The sequence below is a fragment of the Aspergillus sydowii genome, assembly GCF_001890705.1.
Source record: "Aspergillus sydowii CBS 593.65 unplaced genomic scaffold ASPSYscaffold_2, whole genome shotgun sequence".
NCBI classification, from domain to species: Eukaryota; Fungi; Ascomycota; class Eurotiomycetes; order Eurotiales; family Aspergillaceae; genus Aspergillus; species Aspergillus sydowii.
In genome coordinates, this window is record NW_024467860.1 from 1,692,282 (window position 1) to 1,714,867 (window position 22,586).

The 22,586-nt window shown below is 50.6% G+C and overlaps 11 protein-coding genes and 4 non-coding genes across 15 annotated transcripts; 6 read left to right on the forward strand and 9 right to left on the reverse strand.

Annotated features, from left to right (window-relative positions):
* Positions 1 to 403: 403 nt before the first annotated feature.
* ASPSYDRAFT_t46 lies at positions 404 to 552 on the reverse strand. The gene has a single exon. It is a non-coding gene; the product is annotated as a tRNA-Thr (tRNA).
* Positions 553 to 2,201: 1,649 nt separating this feature from the next.
* Positions 2,202 to 2,516, reverse strand: ASPSYDRAFT_129210 (uncharacterized protein; the record flags this gene model as incomplete). The annotated part of the gene is made up of 2 exons (XM_040840519.1): positions 2,202 to 2,431; positions 2,485 to 2,516. 2 exons carry the CDS (start codon positions 2,514 to 2,516, stop codon positions 2,224 to 2,226), a joined length of 240 nt encoding a protein of 79 aa, XP_040706128.1. The 3' UTR covers positions 2,202 to 2,223.
* Positions 2,517 to 2,654: 138 nt separating this feature from the next.
* Positions 2,655 to 3,206, reverse strand: ASPSYDRAFT_86017 (uncharacterized protein; the record flags this gene model as incomplete). Its single annotated transcript, XM_040851593.1, has 3 exons — positions 2,655 to 2,806; positions 2,862 to 2,970; positions 3,006 to 3,206. 3 exons carry the CDS (start codon positions 3,204 to 3,206, stop codon positions 2,655 to 2,657), a joined length of 462 nt encoding a protein of 153 aa, XP_040706129.1.
* Positions 3,207 to 3,790: 584 nt separating this feature from the next.
* Positions 3,791 to 3,862, forward strand: ASPSYDRAFT_t39. The gene has a single exon. It is a non-coding gene; the product is annotated as a tRNA-Arg (tRNA).
* ASPSYDRAFT_638184 (uncharacterized protein) lies at positions 3,833 to 4,361 on the reverse strand. Its single transcript, XM_040850252.1, has one exon. The coding sequence runs from the start codon at positions 4,183 to 4,185 to the stop codon at positions 3,913 to 3,915; it is 273 nt and encodes a 90-aa protein (XP_040706130.1). The 5' UTR covers positions 4,186 to 4,361; the 3' UTR covers positions 3,833 to 3,912.
* ASPSYDRAFT_t45 lies at positions 4,128 to 4,199 on the reverse strand. The gene has a single exon. It is a non-coding gene; the product is annotated as a tRNA-Arg (tRNA).
* On the reverse strand, positions 4,340 to 4,411 carry ASPSYDRAFT_t44. The gene has a single exon. It is a non-coding gene; the product is annotated as a tRNA-Arg (tRNA).
* A 681-nt stretch (positions 4,412 to 5,092) lies between these two features.
* ASPSYDRAFT_195908 (uncharacterized protein) lies at positions 5,093 to 5,714 on the reverse strand. Its single transcript, XM_040843718.1, has 2 exons — positions 5,537 to 5,714; positions 5,093 to 5,484 (listed from the first exon to the last, which is right to left on the reverse strand). Exon 2 carries the CDS (start codon positions 5,446 to 5,448, stop codon positions 5,218 to 5,220), a length of 231 nt encoding a protein of 76 aa, XP_040706131.1. The 5' UTR covers positions 5,449 to 5,484; positions 5,537 to 5,714; the 3' UTR covers positions 5,093 to 5,217.
* A 327-nt stretch (positions 5,715 to 6,041) lies between these two features.
* ASPSYDRAFT_195911 (uncharacterized protein) lies at positions 6,042 to 9,379 on the forward strand (the record flags this gene model as incomplete). Its single annotated transcript, XM_040843719.1, has 4 exons — positions 6,042 to 6,477; positions 6,531 to 6,754; positions 6,815 to 7,459; positions 7,513 to 9,379. The coding sequence occupies 4 exons, from the start codon at positions 6,042 to 6,044 to the stop codon at positions 9,226 to 9,228; spliced, it is 3,021 nt and encodes a 1,006-aa protein (XP_040706132.1). The 3' UTR covers positions 9,229 to 9,379.
* A 180-nt stretch (positions 9,380 to 9,559) lies between these two features.
* On the reverse strand, positions 9,560 to 10,577 carry ASPSYDRAFT_40977 (RING finger protein). Its single transcript, XM_040846190.1, has 3 exons — positions 10,418 to 10,577; positions 9,797 to 10,333; positions 9,560 to 9,739 (listed from the first exon to the last, which is right to left on the reverse strand). Exons 1-2 carry the CDS (start codon positions 10,497 to 10,499, stop codon positions 9,936 to 9,938), a joined length of 480 nt encoding a protein of 159 aa, XP_040706133.1. The 5' UTR covers positions 10,500 to 10,577; the 3' UTR covers positions 9,560 to 9,739; positions 9,797 to 9,935.
* Positions 10,578 to 12,026: 1,449 nt separating this feature from the next.
* On the reverse strand, positions 12,027 to 13,007 carry ASPSYDRAFT_40982 (uncharacterized protein; the record flags this gene model as incomplete). Its single annotated transcript, XM_040846191.1, has 4 exons — positions 12,872 to 13,007; positions 12,667 to 12,786; positions 12,260 to 12,603; positions 12,027 to 12,206 (listed from the first exon to the last, which is right to left on the reverse strand). Coding segments are annotated over exons 1-4 (572 nt in total), but the record flags the coding sequence as incomplete, so codon positions are not given.
* Positions 13,008 to 13,196: 189 nt separating this feature from the next.
* Positions 13,197 to 13,776, forward strand: ASPSYDRAFT_40983 (uncharacterized protein). Its single transcript, XM_040846192.1, has one exon. The coding sequence runs from the start codon at positions 13,318 to 13,320 to the stop codon at positions 13,726 to 13,728; it is 411 nt and encodes a 136-aa protein (XP_040706135.1). The 5' UTR covers positions 13,197 to 13,317; the 3' UTR covers positions 13,729 to 13,776.
* A 1,585-nt stretch (positions 13,777 to 15,361) lies between these two features.
* Positions 15,362 to 16,412, forward strand: ASPSYDRAFT_27976 (putative short-chain dehydrogenase; the record flags this gene model as incomplete). Its single annotated transcript, XM_040844462.1, has 3 exons — positions 15,362 to 15,756; positions 15,859 to 16,251; positions 16,301 to 16,412. 3 exons carry the CDS (start codon positions 15,362 to 15,364, stop codon positions 16,410 to 16,412), a joined length of 900 nt encoding a protein of 299 aa, XP_040706136.1.
* Positions 16,413 to 16,870: 458 nt separating this feature from the next.
* On the forward strand, positions 16,871 to 19,426 carry ASPSYDRAFT_55222 (uncharacterized protein; the record flags this gene model as incomplete). Its single annotated transcript, XM_040849000.1, has 1 exon — positions 16,871 to 19,426. The coding sequence occupies one exon, from the start codon at positions 16,871 to 16,873 to the stop codon at positions 19,424 to 19,426; it is 2,556 nt and encodes an 851-aa protein (XP_040706137.1).
* A 1,151-nt stretch (positions 19,427 to 20,577) lies between these two features.
* On the forward strand, positions 20,578 to 21,615 carry ASPSYDRAFT_86024 (uncharacterized protein; the record flags this gene model as incomplete). The annotated part of the gene is made up of 1 exon (XM_040851594.1): positions 20,578 to 21,615. The coding sequence occupies one exon, from the start codon at positions 20,578 to 20,580 to the stop codon at positions 21,613 to 21,615; it is 1,038 nt and encodes a 345-aa protein (XP_040706138.1).
* Positions 21,616 to 22,586: the final 971 nt, after the last annotated feature.

The window sequence follows — 22,586 nt, forward strand, 5'->3', positions numbered from 1 at the left end:
ATGCCAAAGTGCAGCCCGAAGGCTGACTTCCGGCATCGTTGCTCCCTAAACTTATGTTGGCATATAATGCAATAGAAAGACGGCGCAATACCGCTAGTGGTTTTTTATGGTCGAATGGTATATCAATAATTTATGGCTACCGACATTCCATAATATAACCAAGCCGAGATATCGGCAGTAGACATAACAGATGGAGAAACCACGGAATATCGGTGTCACCGATATACAAGGGGAACATCGATATCACCGTCACCACCATATAGAAACCTTGCATATAGTGACGACGCACTGTCTTATTAAGATGTAGCGCGCGCGTTAACCTGTCTACTATCCGTATTAAATTAAAGAATGGGCCAAAAAAAAAAAAAAAAAAAAAAAAAAAAAGGAAAAAGAAAAAAGAGAAGGCCCGAACCCGGGATCGAACCGGGGACCTCGCGCATTTTTAGCTAAGGGTTGACCCCTGGAGTTGTTGTTAGTAAATTGAAATGGACTATTTTGGGTTTAATCGGGAAGGCTTACTAAGCGCGAATCATACCACTAGACCATCCGGGCGATTGATGTTCATTTCAAAATACTTTTGCTACTAGAGCGAGCACTCTCATTCAACCGAAATTGGATTAATTAGCTGGGATTCACTCCAGCCTGAGTAATAGGTAACAATAGAGGCGCCTCCAACACTGCAGTGGCTCACGGCTCCTGCCCTGGCCTGCTCTGCGTGTCAGTCAGGGTCGTAGACTGCGGTATATGTCCTCGCAATGTCAAGTTAAATCCTACATTGTATAGCTTTGCCATCAAGTGGGTTAAGATATATATCGTAGTACAGAGCATGTTACCGCCTGATCGGCAACGAAAACCACATTGCTTGCGCCACCTACTTCATATACCTGGTCATGCTTCACAATTCAATAGGTGAAATTGTTCAAGCCTGCCAAGATATTTATTCGTACTGGCTAACTGGCTTAGTGGCAAGGTGCTTGAACCAAGATCTATCCACCTTTTGAAATGTAGCTATAGGATGAATCTGCTACCAGAGAATGTAGGTGACCTCAGCGTCAGTCAAAATTTCTGCTTCTTTTTATGAAGCCCATAAAATGCCTCCCCGTACTGCTACTGCCTGGAAGGGGATGATAATACCAAGGATAAACACCACGCTGTACTTGTAGATGATCATTAGCGGGGAGGTTAACTTATTATCCAGCTACCAGTGAGGACTCTGTTCAATTTCATAAAGATTAGAATTTACGTCAACAGCAAAAATAAGTTAACTCATAGGGCAGTTGGCCATCTCAGACCACGAGAGTACCCTGCGGCCTGCTTGATTAGATAGACTGGGCACCATCAACTATATTCGTGCCTGGTATGCGATGTCTCTCCTGGCTTGTTTCTGACGATCCAGCGACGTCTAAACGATTCCCTCTCTTCCAGACTGTACCCCTCTAAGATGTCAACGAGAGTATTTATCTTTTTAACGGTCTTTTCTCCTCTGCTGGTGAGCCAAACGTGGAAGTTTTCGTCATCATTATAGCCAGGAATGGAGAGAGAAATGGCCAATCGCGAAGCAGGGTCTATGGGCGTTGATTTGATTGCATACTTCATTGGATGGTCAGTCTCTGCAAGGTGAAACTGAACCCTAACCTTGTCGCCATGTTTTAGCCCGAGTCCGAACGCCACCGAGACTGTGGCCTTGAACATCCCGCAAGTAACATATTGCCCTGCCTTCCCATTCGGCACCTCGATGGGCCTTTCCTTTTCTGATAGGAATTCCCGCATTCTCTCTCTTGCCCCTTCCAAGTGCGCGGCATTTCCAGCACGTGTGATTTCACGAATCTTTAATTCGTAGTATGCTCGAAGGACGGGGTCAGGCGAATTCCGGAGCTCATTAAATGCATCTCGCACTTGTTCTGCCCACCTACGGACCTCTGGATCGGAAGACCGCAGAAAGGCTGAAAAAGTGGCTCTACCACCAATACAACCCACTCCGTCCTCCCAGGACTCAGAGAAAGATTGCCAGAGAGGCAGTGCAATGTTAAGATGACGGCCGGCCCAGAGACACTCGATACTGCTTGGCAGATAATCTTCCAGCAGGTGTGGTGGCAATGTCTGTAGAATACAGCACACCCATTTCTCAGCTATGTTCAGAAGAAGCTGACGGTATTCACGCGGTAGGCTACCAAATTCGGGAAGCCGAGGTGTCCATAGAGCCAAAAATTTGGAAGATTACTCCTAGGGCTGATTCCAGACATGGTAATGCAGGCCGAAATGTTTCCCCTGTCGACGTCGTTTGTAGTGGTCGTTGATTCGCCCTTTCATGTTGATCGACTGCCCGACATAGAGCCAAAATTGACGGACTGGGTTCTCTTTGACCCAAAGAACATGCAAGTATATCCCGGGATATGTCATTCCAGAAGCGTCTTGTCCAAGCTCCTGAATACTAACAAAGGTATTAGCCCACTGAAACAGCCAGATGAAGCTCCTCCCACTTACTTTGTGAAGTGAAAAAGGCCTTCCTCACACATTGCTCTCAATCCCGGACCAATAGCGCATTTCAAAATGAGTCTGATTTGAGCGGTTCCCATCCCGTGTAATAGAGGAAGGAAGTGTTCAAATTCTTGTGCTTTGGCAAGGATGCTGTCCAGGACTTCCAAGCAGCCAACTCAGCCCAGGTTTGGGAGCAAATCCTGCTCAGCCTGCAGCTTTTCAAAGACCTTTTCCTTTGCCATATTCCTTATGATGCGTTTCTGGATAATAGTTGCGGCTTGTAGTCTATCAGCCTCGTTGTCAGCGCTGTAGTGATCTTCATTATCCTCTGGCCATTCTTCAGCGCCGAGTTCAAATATATGACGCAGTATTTGCAGAGGCACCTTCACGTTTCTCAAAAGACTTGTCGTATGCCAACAGCTTTGATTCGTGCTCCAGAAACCACGTTAGGATTCCCCCGAAACGATTAATTGCCTTTGCATACTCCTTCCCCTATAATGCTTGTTACAGGTAGTATAAAACGAAACCAACTTATCAAGAAGATAGTCTCCGGCCTCTGTTATCTTTTCCCTGCTCAGCAGCTGCTGGACTTCACTCCTAGCAAGAAGCGCCTCAATATCCATCCGGTAGAGGAGCTGAAACATCCAGACTATCTCACCAATATGCTCCTCGTACACGACGGGGTTCAATCTCTTGAACTCGGACATAATCTGACTGGGCCACGACATGGTTAACGTGGTTTGAAAGGAGCGGGTTAGGGGAAAGAAGAAAGATATAAATGGCAAGGAATCATCCAGAGACGATGTTTTTCTTGGTTGAGCTGGGAAAGAGAAGAGATCACAAATAAAGAGGGCCCTTGTGAATATTATACAGTAAATAGTAACACACCATGTCCTTCTGGGTGAAATACTAAGCACTTTTAATCATTAATTATTTTGCTCCAGAACCACCTATCTTTACCAAAAGTTTTACTTTTTTCTGCATTTAGTTATACCCCTCTACCTCCATACCCCATGTGTTTCATGCAGCAGTTTTATTCGCGCTACTCATTTCCATGACAGCTATGCTTGTTCCTATCGCCAATGTAGCTACTGGAGACAGAATCTTTGTATTAGCCCAAACTTTCCAATGCGGGACACCGCACAACTGCCACCGCAGCCAGGGAGTGAGCACCGTTAAGGGAACAACGATAAGTTTAGCAATGGCACCAAGCTTATTTAGACGCAGCGATGGTGGCGCTCCTGCATATTTAAGCCACAATTCCTTTGTGTAGACTGATAGCGGCAAAATGCAGCGAAAAATTCCCAACAACGGCCGGCTGGCCCAATGGCAAGGCGTTTGACTACGAATCAAAAGATTGCAGGTTCGATCCCTGCGTCGGTCAGTGATTTCTTTTTTGCTCGTTTTACTTTTTTTTTTTTTTTTTTCCATATGCTACCGCCATTTGCATACGGAGTCTTTTGCTCGCTTCGGCATAACGAGAACCCCACACAATCCAGTATGCATCCTGTGCATTATATATGCACAATGCTGCCACCGCCTACCACCATGCATACATAAAGTTCTTTCCCATTTTTTCTTTCTTTTCCGAAATAAAAAGAAGCACCACCACGATAGTATGTAGAAAAGGGGAAAAAACAAAAATCTATTGACCGACGCAGGGATCGAACCTGCAATCTTTTGATTCGTAGTCAAACGCCTTGCCATTGGGCCAGCCGGCCTTAGATATTGAAGGGCGGGGGATACAAGAGTGGTGAGTCTGAGAGTCCACAAGGATCCATAATGTTCGCTATACAGATCCACAAAAAAAAAAAATATCTGAGCCCTAGTATAGGACAAATCCAAATCCACAAAAATCTACTGACCGACGCAGGGATCGAACCTGCAATCTTTTGATTCGTAGTCAAACGCCTTGCCATTGGGCCAGCCGGCCTGGAATATGTATCTCGGCCGCCGCAATAGTGGTGATGTTCAGAGTGCATGGGGATTCCGAAAGAGGCAGAACTAACCCGATGCAGCACTTACATACATCATGAATCATGGATCCATGATCTAACGGTTAAATGCCGTAGTTAAATGGTCCGCTATACCCAGTTCTATGGCCCTTTCCTATGTATACTGTATACTCAGCATGCCGGTTCGTTCTCCTTTGCCGCTTCGCCCATTCTTGCTAATCGCAGTAGAAAGTCACCGTACACTTCAAGGACGCCTTGGCCTTCCAGGGCGCCATCGATTCTGCCACAAAGTGAGCGTCTTGTTTGACGGATTCGTTTCACAATGACATTGCTGATCTATTCAATTTTTTTAGAATCCTGGAGGGTCCAAACGGACCGCCACCCATTGCAATTGCATCCACGCCCCCTGTATACATATCGTATGATTTATCCGTCCTGTTATTTGTGCTAGTCTAGTACTTACATTCTATGTTAGGGGCCGCGACCTTACGGAATCGGAGGTGGATGAATTGAAGAGTTTGCCGGGGGTGGATGCTGTTCCTCATCATGATTAACTGTTTCGATATAAGAGAGTGTCGTTTCTTTACTGTATTGGCTCAGGGTTTCACCTAATACAGGACTATCCAGTGAACAAAAGAATAGGGATACGTAGTAGCAAAATTGTACGCAGCTTGAACTTTGAATATAGAGCTAGCAGGTTGACGTTTTAAGAATATGATATACAAGCTTTCTGCTTCCCCACTATCCAAGACACTTTCACTTGGCAAATGCTAGGACTAGGAGGTCATCCATCATCCTTAATCTCTTCAACAGTCCACTCAGCCCGCTCGTCCCTGCGTGTCTTCCACTCCTTGTGGACAATTACCCCGAGAATCCCACATCCAAGGATAAAGACAATGACAAACACAAGAATGACGCCTGGCTGGTCTTGTGCCCAGCCGCTTCGCTTCACGAATTCGTGGGCTTCAGATAGCGACGGCTGCGACGGCTGCGACGTGCGCGCGATGACCGCCATGTTGAGACTGGATAGGAGGATTCAGGTTCAGGTTTACTTTTTAATCAGTATTGCATACTAGGTAGTGGAAGAAGTGGAATATACTCACTGCGTCACGACTTACGACCAGGCTCTGCGTTTCGCGCCTGGTATACAACGACGCGCATGGAAAGACAGCTGTATTACCCGTACAGCTAGAGGACAGACGATCAAATACTGGTATCTCAATAGTTCATGATGAGAATGCGATTTCATGCGATGTTCCTGAGCCTGAGGTCATGATTACCTAGGGCTGACGACTGACGAGATGGCTGTACCGGGGCGTCCGGTCCGGCCGGCTCCACGGAGATGTTGTGCCTTATTCCCCGCATCCAGAACAAAGGTACAGACGGGCTGGGGGTGGGATGACGTTAGGTCCAGATGGAGGTGCGTTGATGGATATGTTGCTGTCAGATCAAGCTGTTACAGTGTTACCGCAATCGGACTCATAAGGAGACATCCATTAGGTAGCCGTGCGACGAGCTTGCTTGGCTACACAACTTCTGGTTATCTATATTAATTGTTTGATAAGAATCAAGAAAGAATACAATTCCACACCGTCTTTCCCCGGAAACATGCCCCATATAACAAAACTAAAACCAAAAACAACCGCCCAAGACAGCCCAGGCGAGGGCCACGCAGCGCTGTCCCCAACAACAACAACAACCGCAACAACAGACGACCACAGCACCGCAGACGAATTCACCCGGCTGGTAAAATTCGTCTCTGCCTACCGAGAATCCGACTCCACCAGCCCGGACGAAGAGGGCGAAGTGCGCGTTTCCCGGGTATGGTACGCGCCGTGGCGCAAGAGGAGATTCAGATGGAAGCACACCGGCGACGGGGCGCGCAAGTTCCCAGACGACTGGCTCTTGACTGATATCCGGCAGGGACTGGGTGAAGCAGATGTTGTGAATAGGCGGAATGTCGCGGGGTTTAATGAGTTGGCTGCGGCGAAGGAGAATCCGTTTGCGAAGGTGATTTCGTATTTCCAGGGGCCGATTCTTTATGGTGAGATTAATATCTTCTCTTTCTTAGCATTTTCTGTGCTGATGATGTTGTAGTTATGGAACTTGCTGTCCTGCTTGCTGCCGGGCTGGAGGACTGGATTGACTTTGGTGTCATTATTGGGATTCTGTGTCTGAATGCCGCCGTTGGCTGGTATCAGGAGAAGCAGGCGGCAGATGTGGTTGCAAGTCTCAAAGCCGATATCGCGATGCGGGCTACAGTTGTGCGCGATGGACAGGAGACTGATTCTCTTGCTCGGGAATTGGTTCCTGGGGATGTGGTAAGGCTGCCTCACTCTAGACTCCCTTGATAGAACGGACCCCTTGACCATGTGCTATAGATTGTGGTCGATGAAGGACAGACTGTGCCTGCAGATGCTAAGGTCATTTGTGCGTATAATGACCGTGAGAACGGATGGAAGGAGTATAACGAACTTCTAAAAGACGGCGAGCTAGACGGCTCAAGCAGCCAGTCCCAAAAGGATGATGACCATGAAGACGCTACAGAGAGCAGACGTGGCCATTCAATTGTAGCCTGCGACCACTCAGCAATCACAGGAGAATCTCTCGCCGTGGACCGCTACGTCGGCGATACGATCTTCTACACTACCGGGTGTAAACGAGGAAAAGCATACGCAGTGGTGCAGGCAACCGGACCAAGAACATTCGTTGGGAAAACAGCTGCAATGGTACAGAACGCGAAGGACACGGGCCATTTCAAAATGGTCATGGATAGTATCGGGACCTCGCTTCTGGTGCTGGTGATGGCTTGGATCCTTGCTGTGTGGATTGGCGGGTTCTACCGGAACATCCCCATTGCGTCGCCTGGGGAGCAGACATTGTTGTTCTACACGTTGGAACTCATGATCATTGGCGTCCCTGTTGGCCTGCCCGTTGTCACGACGACGACGCTGGCTGTTGGGGCTGCGTATCTTGCGAAGAAGAAGGCGATTGTGCAGAAACTGACGGCGATTGAGTCTCTCTCGGTGAGCCATTCATATAAAACATATGGCTATATGGCTAGGTCTAATTCCAACAGGGAGTCGACATCCTATGCTCCGACAAGACAGGGACATTAACAGCCAACCGTCTCAGTATTCGCGAGCCATTCGTCGCCGAGAATGTCGACGTGAATTGGATGTTTGCAGTGGCAGCCCTAGCCTCATCACACAACGTGGACTCGCTCGACCCGATAGACAAAGTGACCGTGCTCTCATTGAAGCAGTATCCCAAGGCCAAAGAGATCCTGCAACAAGGCTGGAAGGTCGAGGAATTCCACCCTTTCGACCCAGTATCCAAGCGGATTGTCGCGGTTGCAACGTGCAACGGCGTCCGATATACCTGCACAAAGGGCGCACCCAAGGCCGTCCTGCAACTGACCAACTCCTCCGAGGCAAGGATGTACAAGGAAAAAGCGAACGAGTTTGCGAGCCGCGGATTCCGATCTCTGGGCGTGGCGGTGCGCAGGGAAGACGAGGACTGGACGCTGCTTGGGATGATGCCGATGTTTGACCCGCCCAGGGAGGACACTGCGCAGACAATTGCCGAGGCGCAGAAACTGGGCATCCAGGTGAAGATGTTGACTGGCGACGCAATAGCCATTGCAAAGGAGACCTGTAAACTGTTGGCGCTGGGGACCAAGGTCTTCAACTCTGAACGGCTCATCGGCGGAGGCCTCGGTGCCATGGCGGAGGACCTTGTTGAGCGTGCAGATGGCTTTGCAGAGGTGTTCCCTGAGCATAAATACCAGGTCGTCCAGATGCTACAGGAGCGCGGCCATCTCACAGCCATGACGGGGGACGGGGTAAACGACGCGCCGTCGTTGAAGAAGGCAGACTGTGGGATCGCAGTTGAAGGCGCCTCTGAAGCAGCCCAGTCTGCTGCTGATATCGTCTTCTTGGAACCTGGCCTCTCGACTATTATCGATTCCATCAAAGTCGCGCGGCAGATCTTCCACCGCATGAAGGCCTACATTCAGTACCGAATAGCACTCTGTCTGCACCTGGAGATCTACCTAACAACCACCATGATAATCCTCAACGAGAGCATCCGCAGCGACCTAGTCGTGTTTCTAGCCCTATTCGCAGACCTCGCAACCGTAGCCGTGGCATACGACAACGCATCCTACGAGCTCCGCCCTGTCGAGTGGCAGCTCCCCAAGATCTGGATCATATCTGTAATTCTCGGTATCCTGCTCGCCGCAGCAACATGGGTCATCCGGGGCACCATGTTCCTCCCCAACGGCGGCATAATCCAGAACTGGGGCTCGATCCAGGAGATCATATTCCTCGAAGTGGCGCTTACCGAGAACTGGCTGATATTCGTCACCCGGGGCGGGAATGCATGGCCCTCTGTGCAGCTGGTTGGCGCGATATTGGGCGTTGATGTCCTGGCTTCGATCTTCTGCTTGTTTGGCTGGTTCTCGAATAGGGATATGGTCACAAACCCGTTTGATCAGCTGCTGGATACCCCGAAGGAAACAAATAACGGGTGGACGGATATTGTGACAGTTGTGCGCATCTGGGGGTTTTCGTTGGGTGTGACTATTGTGATTGCGTTGCTGTACTTTGCTCTGAATAAGATCCGGTGGCTGGATGATCTGGGCCGGCATAAGCGCAGCAGAGGCGAGATTCAGGTTGAAAATATCCTGAGCCATCTTGCTCAGGTTACTATCCAGTATGTGCAGGAGTCTGAGACGGGAAGTGGGCGGTTCTTCCTGGCGTCGAGCAAAGAGGAGGAGGAGGAAGCCGAGTAGGTTGAAGTGTGATAGAAAGGAAGATGAACAGTCTATGTTTGCGAGTCCTTTTTTTGTGAAGTTTGGAATGTATTGTAGTAGATATTAAAGAAACAGTCTAGTTAAGTTTGTATACCCTCTATCTCATTAGAAAAAATTTGCTTGCTTGGCCATAGTAGGGTCTACGAAAGGAATACTCCGTACCGACAAGCGATTCCTTGAAGTAAATACCTCTCACAGCCCTGATTCCATGAACTGTGCCGTGATTCGGATCGCTGAACTATAGTGGTACGACTGCAGCCAGTCCGGTCCGCGTGGGCCGCCAAAGCAAACAGTACTATAATTCATCCTTGTTTGTGCTGCCAAGTCAATAAAACTTGCCCGTAAAATGATACCCGGTTTAAACGTCGTATATATCCGGCAGAAGGTCTACAACAAGCTTTGTGTCAACAATCGATCCGTGCGGTCCGGTAGGGATTTTCCCCTGTGTCGATCATCCTGCACCGACATTTTGATCTGATGTCATTGTGAAGAACTGAAGATGTTTATGGTCAGCCATTGGTAAGTATATTATTACCTTATTTGGTAGATGTTAAGCCACATACTCATGTTACAACAACTTAATCTGATATATACTAGACAGAAATATCCAACTGGGTATACAAATATGCAGGCTTGGACGATGAACTACAAACAACCAAACAGACCACACCAAACGCCATAGCTAGCTACTGCTCCCTATTTACCTGCTGCCTCTGCCCATCAGGACTGCTATTTGTAGTTGTCGCCGTTTCCTGGGTATGCCCACTCAATCTCTTCTTACACCAATGTTTAAGCGAACAGAGCGTTCCATGAATATGATCAATCCCATGACTCCCTGCCCCTGCCCTATTCGTAGTCGCACTTGACGAAGAAACCCGTCTCCCATCGCCGACAGCCGGACTCGACTTCCGCGGACGGCGCAGGTAGTAGAACGCCGTGCGGCATATAGGGCACTTCGGGGAGAAATTGCACACCCAGTCGTCGACGCACGACTGGTGGAAAAGATGTGTACAGGGGAGTTCGCGCAGGACGGATGTTGATAGTATTGGCTCGAGGCAGATTATGCAGTTTTGCAGGTCTTGGTCTGTTGGGAGTTGGTTGGTTGGTGGTTAACACCCGTACTACCTTGTGTATAAAAAAGCTGCTGTTGGCGTGGGGTTGAACTTACTCGGTAGAAGGTCCGGAAGACCTTCGAATGTCCGTAGCTCTGATAAGTTTATCTCGTATTTGGAGGTTCGTGGTGGATGCATGGTGATAGACGAGTATCGAGACAAGAGTGCTTGAAGTCTTTAAGACATGGAAGCGGCGACGACCACATTTTATTAACCTACGACTTCACGCCAGAACAGCACGAGGACTTCCCAGCCTAGAAAAGGTCCCCTGGGGCTAGAACTAGGTCAACTGATGTATGTCCAACGTCTGTCCACGTCTGTCCACGTCGATCCGCGTCATCGGAACCGGATTCTGTACTACTACCAAGATTGGGCCGGTCCATCTTCGGCCCACGCTCGGTCCACGCGGGTCTGTCGGTCACGGCGGATACCACGGAATTCGCGACGTTATTTGTTGATTTAAGTATTTCGTTCCCACTGGCCCGAAGACAACCCAATGGCAAGATGTTGACCTAAACTGCTAAAGCCATGGCTGGCTACTATATACACGTGCCACCGCTTGAGGAAAGGGGCGGCCTGACGCTGAACGAGCTACTGGCGTCGGGTATGCCCTGCTATTTTGGCTTGCGAGACTTGACAAGCAGTAAGTAGGATACCGAAGTATTAATAAAAGGAAATTCCATTCTGAAGATCTTCCAGATCCCGGGAATCTGCCTGATAACTGCGTTCTCTGCTGGGAGAAGCTGGGCTCCGAGACTTCCTACCGTCGACTTCCGTGCAGCCATGTCTTTCACCTTTCTTGTATTGATTTGTGGCTGTGTGAAGAGGATGCAAGCTGTCCGCTCTGTCGCAGGACATTCTACTACTTGAGGAGACCGCGCGCGGTGTATATTGGCGGCCAGTGCAGTAGTTATACGCCTGAATTGCCAGTTACGTTCTGTTTCAAAGCGGCGAAGGCTTGGTTTTCTCTCCATTTTTTGGGGAAACCCACGAGACATGGTCATATTCAATAAAATCTTTAAAAATGGTGGTTATGGTGGTGCCGTTCCAACCTCCAGCGTGCAATTTCTCAATGCTCAAGTGCAACAAGCCCTAAGTTGAGAGAACTATTGTGGATATATCGAACACCGTTATTTCTAAAGCATCGAATAGATCGAAATATGTCTCTTGCTTTTACATCCAACATATCTGGGTCTTTGAATAGTCTGGTACCCCAATGAGTTTTAGAATTGGGAAAGGCTCCGCGGCTGATGAGTAGAAGAAGGCTCAGCAATCGCATTATCAACGCCGCTTTCAACCGCCAGACTCCCCTCTTCATGTTCCTCACGCTCTTCCTGAGCTTCCTCATCCTGCCGCATCACTTGGTGGTTCCCATTATCCGGTCAAGGTCACCCCAGCCGCCCATCAGTGCAGCGGATAGCGCCAGTGTCTTAGGTTATTGGTGACAAGGGCCCATCCGAGCATAAAAAGAGATGAAGTGAGAACTGTTGGTAGGTATCTCCAAGAGAGAGACATTATATCGGACTGCACTGCGCCGTTTAAGCCAGTTGCGTCGGACCTGGTCATATTAATAGTGGCAATACTGATGGAGTTCATCCCGCTTGTCCTTGCTATATCCCAAGTCTGGATCTATTAAACTAAAAATAGAAGAAAGACAACCATGCTGGAAGTGTATACGGTTCGCCCGGTCCGAATGGACCGTACCGGACGCCTGGATATTATGAGATAGAAGTAAACTAGGACCAGCACCAAGAATCATGATGAAATCCCTCCATTCAACTAGGATAACCCTTCCGGGACTTCTCCCATTCAGCGCTGCTGCGCTCTATCAGACCAAACACAAACCTACACTCGTTAGATACTCAGATAGCAAAGAGGAAAGAAAGAAAGATACATACTTCCTGCCCTCTATCTTCCCCCCAAGAGCAATATGATTCTCCGGCTTCCCATCCGGAACCTTATACACGCAATACCATCTCTTCAGCGAATCAAGATACCCAGGGAACGAAGCCTCCACATCCTTGATATCAGATATTTTCGACGCAAGCGGATCATTCACATCGATCGCTATAATCTTCCAGTCCGTCTCGCCTTCATCCAGAAGGGCAAAGGCTCCGAGTTGCTTTACTTGTTTGACTTCCCCGCAATAGGACTCAGTCTCTCCAATCTCGCAGACATCTAGCGGGTCGTCGTCTCCTGGGATTCCAGTTTTGGTGTCTTCTATGTCGGGGCTTTCCCAGGTCTGCTGGATTGTTAGGTGGTCGGTCGTACACGATTGGTTGTAGGGTATTGAACAACAATATACCTGAGGTAACGAGCCATAGTTGCAAGGGTATCCCTTAAACGGGGGCACATCAGCAATCACCCTCGGCTTTCCTTTAAGAATGTCCTGCTTGATGGGGTTGTGCTGGTCGTCTTTGGAGATCTGTCTCTGTTAGCCAGCTGCGGCAGGATAACCAGATACTAGACCAGGCAGCGTCTGGTTATAAATTGTATATGGATAAAGTTACCTCCATTTTCGGGTTCGTCGCCCGCGGAATCTCAACGACCATGTTCAATGTTTCCTTCTCGCTGTCTGCAAACAACGGGATGTCGTGCCAGGGGGATATAGTCTCCCCGTTCTTTTCGAAAAACAGGCTGTCGCCGCGCTTTCGCAGTTTGTAGGGTGAGTTTTGGGGAGATGGAGCTGCCATTTTTTCCCTTCGCGTATTGTTTATTGTCTCATTAACTGCGTATATTGAAGATGGAGCGTCTGGAAATTGTTAGCAAGCCAGGTGTTGCATCATACATGCGATATCTGGTTCGGCGGCGGATCGCACGGACCAGACGGTGTGGCCTGACAAGAACATGAACCAAAGACAGCAAGCAGCACATAAGATCGCTGTGGGTCGCCAGACTATGCAGGGATATCCTCAAATTAGAAAAGAACAGCAGCTACTTCCATACATACCCAGCCATGACGGTATGGAACAAAGTCAAGTCCCTATTCCGGGGCCCTCCCAGTCATCCTCCAAAAAACAGCTCACCGGGCCTCGAACCTCAACGTCAACACCAACGGTATAAAGAGAGCTATATGAACCAGCAATCTCGCAATACCGACAGCGACGAGGGCGAGGATCTATACCGCAATCTGAGCGAAGTCGCCGCGCCGGAACCCGTGCAAAGACTCTCGCCGCAGGACCAGGCGCGCCGACCGTCTCTGGAGCAACGACTGTCGGATATGTCGAGGTCGGGCCATGAGAAGGACGACGATGAGATCTATGAGAATTTGAGCGAGCTTGCGGCGCCGGAGCCGGTTGAGAGGCTGTCGGAGAGTGAGTTGGCGAGGAGGCCGTCGCTTGAGCAGAGTTTTTCGCGGTCTCATTAGGGTTGGAAGGATGGTTATTTTATTTAATCGTTGTTTTATCAGTGCTTTGATACTCCTCTTTTTTTCTTTTTTTCTTTTCTTTTATTTTCTTTTTTTTGGTGTAGTAGTCGAGTTGTTGCGGGCATAGTTAGGGTTATGGCAATATTCTATAGACTCAATCATTCCCTCCAATCCACGACCCTGCGTACTCGTGCGGTTCACCAAAAATCAGTCGGTCTTCAATATTCATCAGCTGGTTGTACTTAACCACCCGCTCTCCTCGACAAGGACTCGCAGACTTCAAATTCTCAGTAGGCGACGCAACAGTCAAGTCCGCAATGAAGTCGTCCGTCGTCTTCCGCAAATGGGTCCTCCAGGAGGATGATCGGATACCTGTCCATCAACGAGCGGTATAGATCGCAGATAACTGGCACGGCTTTTTACTCTTAAAGCTCAGATAATATATCCCCTCGCTGTAGAATTCCGATGAGGCGGGGTCAATTACGAATTTGATCTTCCCTTCGTGTCCTGCTTTCTTACCAGCTGCTGTTAGAAGGTCCAGTGCCTCAGAGGGTTCAGTATCGGCGGCGCGAATCCGCCCTCATCACCAACACCAATAGCTAGTAAGTACTTATTAGCAACTTTTTACCCAGTGTCAAAAGGGAAGGAAACTAACCAGACGCCCCATGTTTCTCCATAATCACAAACTTCAAAACCTGATATACTACACTACCAAGCTAAACAGCACGAGCCACCGACTCAGCCCTAACAGGCGCAATCATGAACTCCTGGACACTGTTTCCGGCATAGTTTGATCCATTGCTGTCGCGGAGCTCGTGCGCTTCGTAGTCGCCGACTGAGGCGCCTGAGGGGACGTGGGCGGTGAATGTCACTGTTTCGGGTTTAATTAGTCTAGTATAGACGGAGAAAGCAGGATAGATAGAAAAGTTTGTACCGGCTCCTGTTGTTGCTGTGACCTGGACAGTGGGGTTTTCCTCTGGAGTCGAGGCGTTGCGAGGCGGTTATAGCGGAGATGTGTGCTGCGCGGTTTACCATTTTAGGGCAAATATTATATTATATGAAGTACTGAGATAAGATGGCGTATCTTGCTGAAGATAAGCTGGTTATTTATTTAATATACTACGTTATAATAGATTATCTCTCTGGACCTGGCAGACGAGAGATGGACGGTTGTCCCGGATAACACGGTAAAGCACCCGCATGTTCCCCTAGTATGATGCTGTCCACCTATGCACCTGAGCTAGATTGGTTATATCCTCCTTCGCTCTTCCAATGAAAATGATCCACAGTGTATCAATGTTAATTCTAGAGTATGTTCACTCAGCTGCAGATTGATACTTGCTCAGCCACACTAAAAGAGTGTATGAATCCATCCGGCCCCAACGAAACATTAAGCTATTTACGGAGAAAAGGTTGGCACCGGAACTAAGCCCAGCCTCACTTGGGAAACAAGCTTACAGCCCACCCGGAATTAAGGTCGTCGGGGCTAAGGCTGATGACAGGCCAAACAAGAGCGGGTGGACAATTGCCCCGTCGGCGAACGGATCTACCCGCCTACATACTATAAAAAAGTCCCAGCAATACAACAGGATCCAGTATACAAACAGCTCCAATCAATTATCCAAGTTTGACCATGGACATCAGCGGAATCATCGCGCTGCTACGCACAAAACTCACTCTCCCCTCTCCCTCCGAAATCAAGGGCAAGACAGTTCTGATTACAGGCGGAAATACTGGTCTGGGCCGGGAAGCCGCTCGACATGCTCTATCCCTCGGCGCTGCAACGGTCATCCTGGGCGTGCGAACGCTCTCCAAAGGCGAAGACGCAAAATCCGATATCGAATCCAGTACTGGCAAAACAGGTCGTGTTCTTGTATGGCCGGTCGATCTTGAGTCGTTTGCCAGCGTCAACGCCTTTGCGGACAGGGTCAAGGAGCATGTCGCTGATGGAGGAAGACTAGATATCGCGATTATGAACGCAGGGCTTGCGTCGATGGAGTGGGCGGTTACGGAGGATGGATGGGAGAGGTAGATTCAGGTGAATGTGCTCTCGACGGCGCTGCTGTGCTTGGAGTTGCTTCCGTTGTTGCTGAAGACGGGGAATCGGCCGCATCTGACCGTTGTCGCGAGTGACATCCATCGGACGGCGAAGTTTGAGGAGCGCACCGCGGACAATATTCTTTCAGCTTTGAATGACCGCATTCAGGGGGAGAAGTCGCAGAGCACAGGAGGCGCTGGGGAGCGGTACGCGGTATCGAAGCTGCTGGATATCTTCCTCACGACGGAACTGGCTCGACTGGCGCCCCGTGATGAAAGTGGGAATCCGCTGGTTATTGTGAATTGTCTGACCCCGGGCTTCTGCAAGTCGGATCTTCTGACGAGGGAGAAGGCGCCGTTGCTGTTGAGGATGATGCAGACTGCTGTTGCGAGGACGGTGGAGGAGGGGAGTAAGACATTTTTGCATGCGGCGACGCAGGGAAACGAGTCCCATGGGTTGTGGCTGGAGCATCAGGCTATTGCAGAGTAAGTTGTTCCATTCTTTTCATATTGAAGTTGGCTGATGAGGTGACAGTCCTGGGAAGAATGTCACGACTCCTGCTCAGCGGGCAGTCGGGGAGAAGATTTGGGGAGAGGTCGTTGCGGTGTTGAAGGAGGTTGATTCGGGAATTCCGACGGAGTATTGAGCGCATTCGGTAATATGATACCATTCCCTGATTTTACGTCGTTAATAATCTTAACTCACATAACACAATTGTTGTGAATTTGTTGTCTTTTTACAGTGGCCAACATTTTTAAAACATCAGTACCCACATAAGTAGACAGTCTGTGGTAATGTCTTGCTGACTGGGATATTTTATCGAGCTCTATGGAGATCTCCCATACGGAGCCGTCCCGCTAGTTTCACCGACCCAAACGCGAGAGTTGCCCAGTGCGGAGACCCCAAGTGCCCTGTCCACTAAGCAGCCCGCCCGATCCCCCGCCGGCACTTGTTGCTCCTTGCTTTTTCTCCTTCCACACTTTTCTCCCGTGCTTCTACGAGATCCCGCTATCTGGCATAGCTCGACTTTCTCTGTCTTGTCTCTATTCACGCTCACCCCAGTGAGCCCTCTCTCGTTAACCCCCCTGCCAATGCCGCCTTAATATGGCGTCCTCCCACCAGGGGAACGGGTCCGTCCAGCCCAGTGCGCAGCTTCTTGTCGACGATCCACCCCCAGATTCCTCTACAAAGCGCCGATGGAGGCGTAACCGTATAGCCTGCGATTCCTGTCATGCCCGGCGCGTGCGATGCGACCGCCAGTTCCCCTGCGCGCGCTGTCTCCGCAGCGAGATCAACTGTGAATTCACCCGCGAGCGCCGGAAACGAGGCCGCATCGCACGCTCCAAACTGGCCGAGATGGGCAAGGACAATCCCGGTGGCAAAGGGTCTGAGAAGACGACAGAGTCTAAGCCTGTGAACGGGCGTCCGTCGGGCGTCGCCGTGACGGACGCTGATGTCCCTCCTCTCCAGCATGCCTCCCCGACCTCCTCCACTTTCCACCACCGGTCGCCGCCAACGAACGACGCTCCCACCATCTCCGCACCCAGTGTCGACGAGCGCCGGTCGCAGGCCGACCCGCAGCACTCTGCTAAAAGAACCGAGCCTGGAGGGAACATGACCGAGGAATGGCTCGCGGGAACACATGTGTCGCCAGGCTCGTATGAGTTCCTGAATGGGCCGGGATTGGGCGAGGGACCGTTCCCTCGCATGTTCGATGTGTGGAATGGAGTCGATTTGGCTGCATACAGCGCTGCTACTTCGCAAGGGTCAAAGGCAACAAACGGAACAGCCCCTACGGTAGCTACAGGGCCCCTCAAGTATCCGGTTCTCCAGCCATTGATGCCGTTTGTCGAGGCGGCATTGCCTCGGAAGCTGGTTTTTGATCTGCTCGACTTGTATTTTACCAGCGCGTTCTCCACTCACATGCACCCCGTTTGCCATCATATTCATTGCTACGTCCTGCGCAAAGCTTCGTTCTTGAGCAAGGATGCGCCGCGGCATAGCAGTCCCGCTTTACTCTCGAGTATGCTTTGGGTAGCTGCCCTGGATGACAGGGCTTTCTCTTTGCCAATTTCCCCGCCCCAGCGGAAGAGAATATGTCAATTCCTTTGCGCTCTTACACTCCGGTTACTACGACCCTTGATTCACGTTTCCTTTAAAGACCAAGGGGGTGCCGCCGCTGCTGTTGCAGCAGCAGCTGCGGCCGCCACAAATGATCCAGCGTTTGCCGGCGTTGGTCAGGAACTCCCGCCGACTACGGTCCACCACCCGTTCGAGGGAGGAGGTGATGATCGAGGACTTGTCGGACCTGCGGGATCCCTTGACGATGTCATCACCTACATTCATGTGGCTTCTATCATCTCTTCTAGCGAGCAAAAGGCTGCCAGTATGCGATGGTGGCATGCTGCATTTACTTTGGCTAGAGAGCTCAAGCTGAATCAAGAGATTGAGGTGATGCCAAATGGCGAAGGGCACGCTGAGGGATCGAGTCCGCCCTTTGGTTACACTCTACCTGGCTGGGATGGCGCTGACCCAGGCCCCGTGTTTGACTACTCAAACCCAACTCGATCGAGTTTGAACTGTGTCTGCGACCGCCAGGAAAACAATACCATCACCGAAGAGCATCGCGAAGAGCGACGCCGCACGTGGTGGCTTCTGTACATTATGGACCGTCACCTCGCACTCTGCTACAACCGGCCTCTGGCTCTACTAGACGCTGAAAGCGAGGATCTCCTGTTGCCACTTGACGAGGGATCATGGCAGTCGGGCGTCATCCACAGCAACAGCCCAAAGCCCGATGGGCCCCAGTGTCTGCTTTCCGCCGACAAGAACAAGCGTCGACTGTTCCCCAACTTCATCTGCCATGACCATTCCGTCTTTGGCTTCTTCCTTCCCCTCATGACCATTACCGGGGAGCTCATCGACCTGAACCAAGCGAGGAACCATCCGATGCTTGGCATGCGACTTAACGGCAAGGACGCGTGGAATGTCCATGTAAGCGAAGTTCTTCGCCAGCTCGAGATCTACAAGGCTAGTCTCACAACCTTTGCCGCTACGACGTCCGATCCAGAAGCGCCCCTTTCGTCCACTTACACGCATGCAACCCCCGATCAACTGCCAACCGAGCCATCCCTCTCTCAGGCCTACGCGTGGCACACGCAAACTGTAATCTCATATGCTTCGTATCTCGTGCATGTGCTCCACATTTTGTTGGTTGGCAAATGGGACCCCGTGTCCCTGATCGAGGACAAGGACTTTTGGACCTCGTCCCCCGCATTTGCATCGACCATCTCGCACGCGCTGGACGCGGCGGACTCGGTCGACAAAATCCTCCGATTCGATCCCGACATTAGTTTCATGCCCTACTTCTTCGGGATTCAGTTACTACAAGGGAGCTTCCTTCTCCTGTTGATCGTTGAGCGACTGCAGAAGGAGGCCGGGGAGGGCATCCTCAATGCATGCGAGGTGATGATCCGAGCCACAGAGTCATGCGTGGTGACCTTGAACACAGAATACCAGAGAAATTTCCGGCAGGTCATGCGCAGTGCCGTTGCCCAGGCGCGGGGGAGGCCAGTCAACCACAGCGAGATCCGCCACCGGCGCAAGGCCGTGCTAGCGCTGTATCGGTGGACGAGGAAGGGCACTGGGTTGGCTCTCTGATTTTAGGTTTCCAGCCCACCTTTGCACACCGGCAGTCTTGACTCCTTTGCGGGGGTGCACTAATCTTAATTCAAGCACATTAAGGGCTATCGTCAGGCACCCTCCGGACTCCGGAGCGTATCTCTGGCGATGGCTGATCCTTTAATAGTCGATCCTAGCCGGAGTTGAAACGGCTTGAGCGATTCCGTGCAATGCTTAATTAATTGCATCAATTGTGAATAATTACCATGTAAATACACTGCTGCTCTACCTGTACAAGTCGCACAATCCTGTCTGGAGTAACTGTTTGTCACTGTTTCTCTAAGCGCAGTCGAGTCCTAAGTCTGGAAAGCCTCTCCATGTCCCCATGATGATGCGTCTCCACAATTTCCCACAGTTTCAAGCAGGGCCTGCTGCAGGACGAATCCAGAATCCAGGATCCGGCCGGACGTTTTCCCCCAGTCGGCAAGGCATCCTTTCCCCAGACAGCGCGCAGTCCGAGCCGAGTGGCTTGACCAGCGAGTGTCGGTTAATTCGCCTTTTACCGAGCCACTATCAGCCGAGATTTACCCAGCTTTTCCTTACATTTGCTTGTGTCTCCACGTGAGAAATCCGGGGAAATGGGCTCGGTTAATTCCAAATGACCCCTGCTGGTAGGATCGAGGGCCTGAATCTGCGACGCCGCATTCTTGCCTCCTGAGGCGACGATCGAACGGTCGCGTCTGCAGCCCTCCTTCAATTTTACGAACGTGCAGGAGAGATGGAACGAACGGACCTTGTGTGGGGAGACTGCAAGCACCGGCTGTGGGCGTCGAATCATCGCCTGTGCTGAATTTACCGAAGCACTCTCCAGTCTCCTCCCAATTGTGTCTGTACGGGGTAATCGACGGAGTCTGGAGTAGCTCGATTTATTGTTATTTATGGGCACGGCTCCTCCTTTTAAGCTGCCCGCTCTCGGCCTGTCCACTTCCTGCCCTCATGGAGTCTGAGTCAAGCAGCAGCTTTAAACCCAACGGATACCCGATTTCGTCTGCTTCCTGTCTTTGCTCGAGCAGCTACCTTCATGAGCTAAGGTGCCGTGTTTGAACCTGTCGCTGTCGACTGGATCGCAGCAATTGCACTATTTGAATCTGCGGTGCTCGAACTAAAAACAAACAAGAGTATAAATCACAATGACTGAGACAAGCATGCCCTGCGATGTTCCCTGGGGATTTGACCCTATGAATCCAGGTCCAGGCTTCGGTGTCCCCGGGGACGAGGAGATCTGGTATAGGAACCCCTACGGCATGAACAGCTTCGATCTGCCCCCGTGGCAGCCAGTGGATGCCAACCAGGTTGCCTACGATTTTGCTTCTCCTGCGTCGGGCAAGACGCCTTTCCAGCAGTTGTCCCCTATCCAAACAGGCGGGTTTCCCACCGGCCGGTCGGATAAGGTCTTACCAAGGTATGACGGGAGTCCGCACGAGGCGAACAGCAGCCCTGACTCGAGCTTTTGTCTGGATAGCAGATTCGACAATCTACCATCAGATCACGGCACGCCGTACTCACTCGACGACCTCCTCCGCACCGCTTCGCAACTGGCGACTGAACGCGCACTCTACATGAACATCCCTTCAAGCGCCAACCCTCACTCCCCAGCAACCGCAGGAGCAGCAGGAGCCTACCCTAACTCGTCGCCCGTCGAGGCAGCGATCAGTTCCCCCAGCGCAAGTCCAAGCCACCACTCCAATGCCAGCGACGCAGACGAGCACGATGTCCCGGCGTTAGATTTCCCACAGGTCTACCAACTCCCAGACAGCAACGCTGGCACCAGCTCTGCACCATCGGGCTACTTTGCACCGATGGAGGGTCCCCGCCAGCCTGCATCCTACGATCATGTGGCCGCTGCCGCTGCCGCTGCCACCGCAGTCACGCCACAGAGCAAAGCCGCCTCTTCACCCTCGACTTCTGCAAAGCAGGAAACAGGTCTCACCCCGCTGGAAATGCCCGACGGTTCGACCCGGTTTACCGCAAACTGGCTCCCTGTTGATCCCCAGGGCGGCTTCACCATCCGCTCTCCCTCCGCCTACCACCACCACTACCAGCAGCACTACCCCATGGACGTCGATCCCGATTTAATGGCGATGGACTACCATGATCACTCGCACACCAGCTACAATTACCGCAATGCGTTCATCTCCCTTGACAATCTCGACGTGGGATCTGGATGAAGCCGGGGTGTGGACTCAGCCCTCCCCACTCACTACGGTAACAAAGAGGGGTTGTTGGGCCGGTCGGGGTCGGCTGGACCGCCGCGGACGGGCCACCACTCCGCAGCCCTGACTCGTCTCCTCTTCTCTCGAGTCGGAGAACAAGGCGAAAACGGACTCGATTAATACGCTTTAATATAAATTTCTGCTTGCTAGCCCAGCGAGCAAAAACCACTATTGGAAACCCGGAAAGCCACCCCGGCACTTGCCGAGAACTTGAGGCAATTTACAGGCCGTCAAACCACTGCACCACTGCACCACGCGCTTGGACAAGCATGTTAAATCGTGCCAACTTGATTGACTCATAGTTGACTACAGTGCACTGGCAGTTCTTAATTCAAGGGCTTTGCTAAATTAGCCAAAACCTTCGACGATATCTCGAACAACCGTTTTCCGACTTCGGTCGGAAAACAGTTCCAATAGGGACAGGATTTGCCGAGGTTTCCCCGACGGCCCTGCAGGTTCAAAACAAGGGCACGACATCAGTCACCCTCACTACTCAGATGCTGTATTTTTTAATGAATTATGGAGATATGTGTTATGGATGCAAATGTATTATATAATAGTCAAAATAGTCAATCTATTCATTAAAGTTCTTTTCTGGACTGAAATATTTTATTTCGCAGTTATCTCAGCACCAGTACGACGTATATAATTGATCTTTAGGATCTGATAATATAACATGCATTACTACATACTACTGTAAACTTGTTTGCAGCGTTGAGGTATTCAATAATCTTCGATATACGTTTAAGTGCCCCGTACAAGTGCAAAAAATGACACAAAACTCAGCTCGACTTACATTGTAATAACTCCATCTCAACCACCCATCTTATCAGCATATCTCCAATTTATATGCAACTACATGTTGCCCTTCTAACCCTACACCTGCTCACCTAAACACCCGGCACATTTGCATTCCCCACCTCTTG

Bases quoted from the DNA above. Each gene is read 5' to 3' on its own strand.
- ASPSYDRAFT_638184 (XM_040850252.1), bottom strand. From the start codon at position 4,185: ATGGCAAGGCGTTTGACTACGAATCAAAAGATTGCAGGTTCGATCCCT.
- ASPSYDRAFT_195908 (XM_040843718.1), bottom strand. From the start codon at position 5,448: ATGGCGGTCATCGCGCGCACGTCGCAGCCGTCGCAGCCGTCGCTATCT.
- ASPSYDRAFT_40977 (XM_040846190.1), bottom strand. From the start codon at position 10,499: ATGCATCCACCACGAACCTCCAAATACGAGATAAACTTATCAGAGCTA. The intron at 10,334-10,417 runs GTAAGTTCAACC...AACTCCCAACAG, and splicing joins TCTTCCGGACCTTCTACCGA to ACCAAGACCTGCAAAACTGC.
- ASPSYDRAFT_40983 (XM_040846192.1), top strand. From the start codon at position 13,318: ATGACGGTATGGAACAAAGTCAAGTCCCTATTCCGGGGCCCTCCCAGT.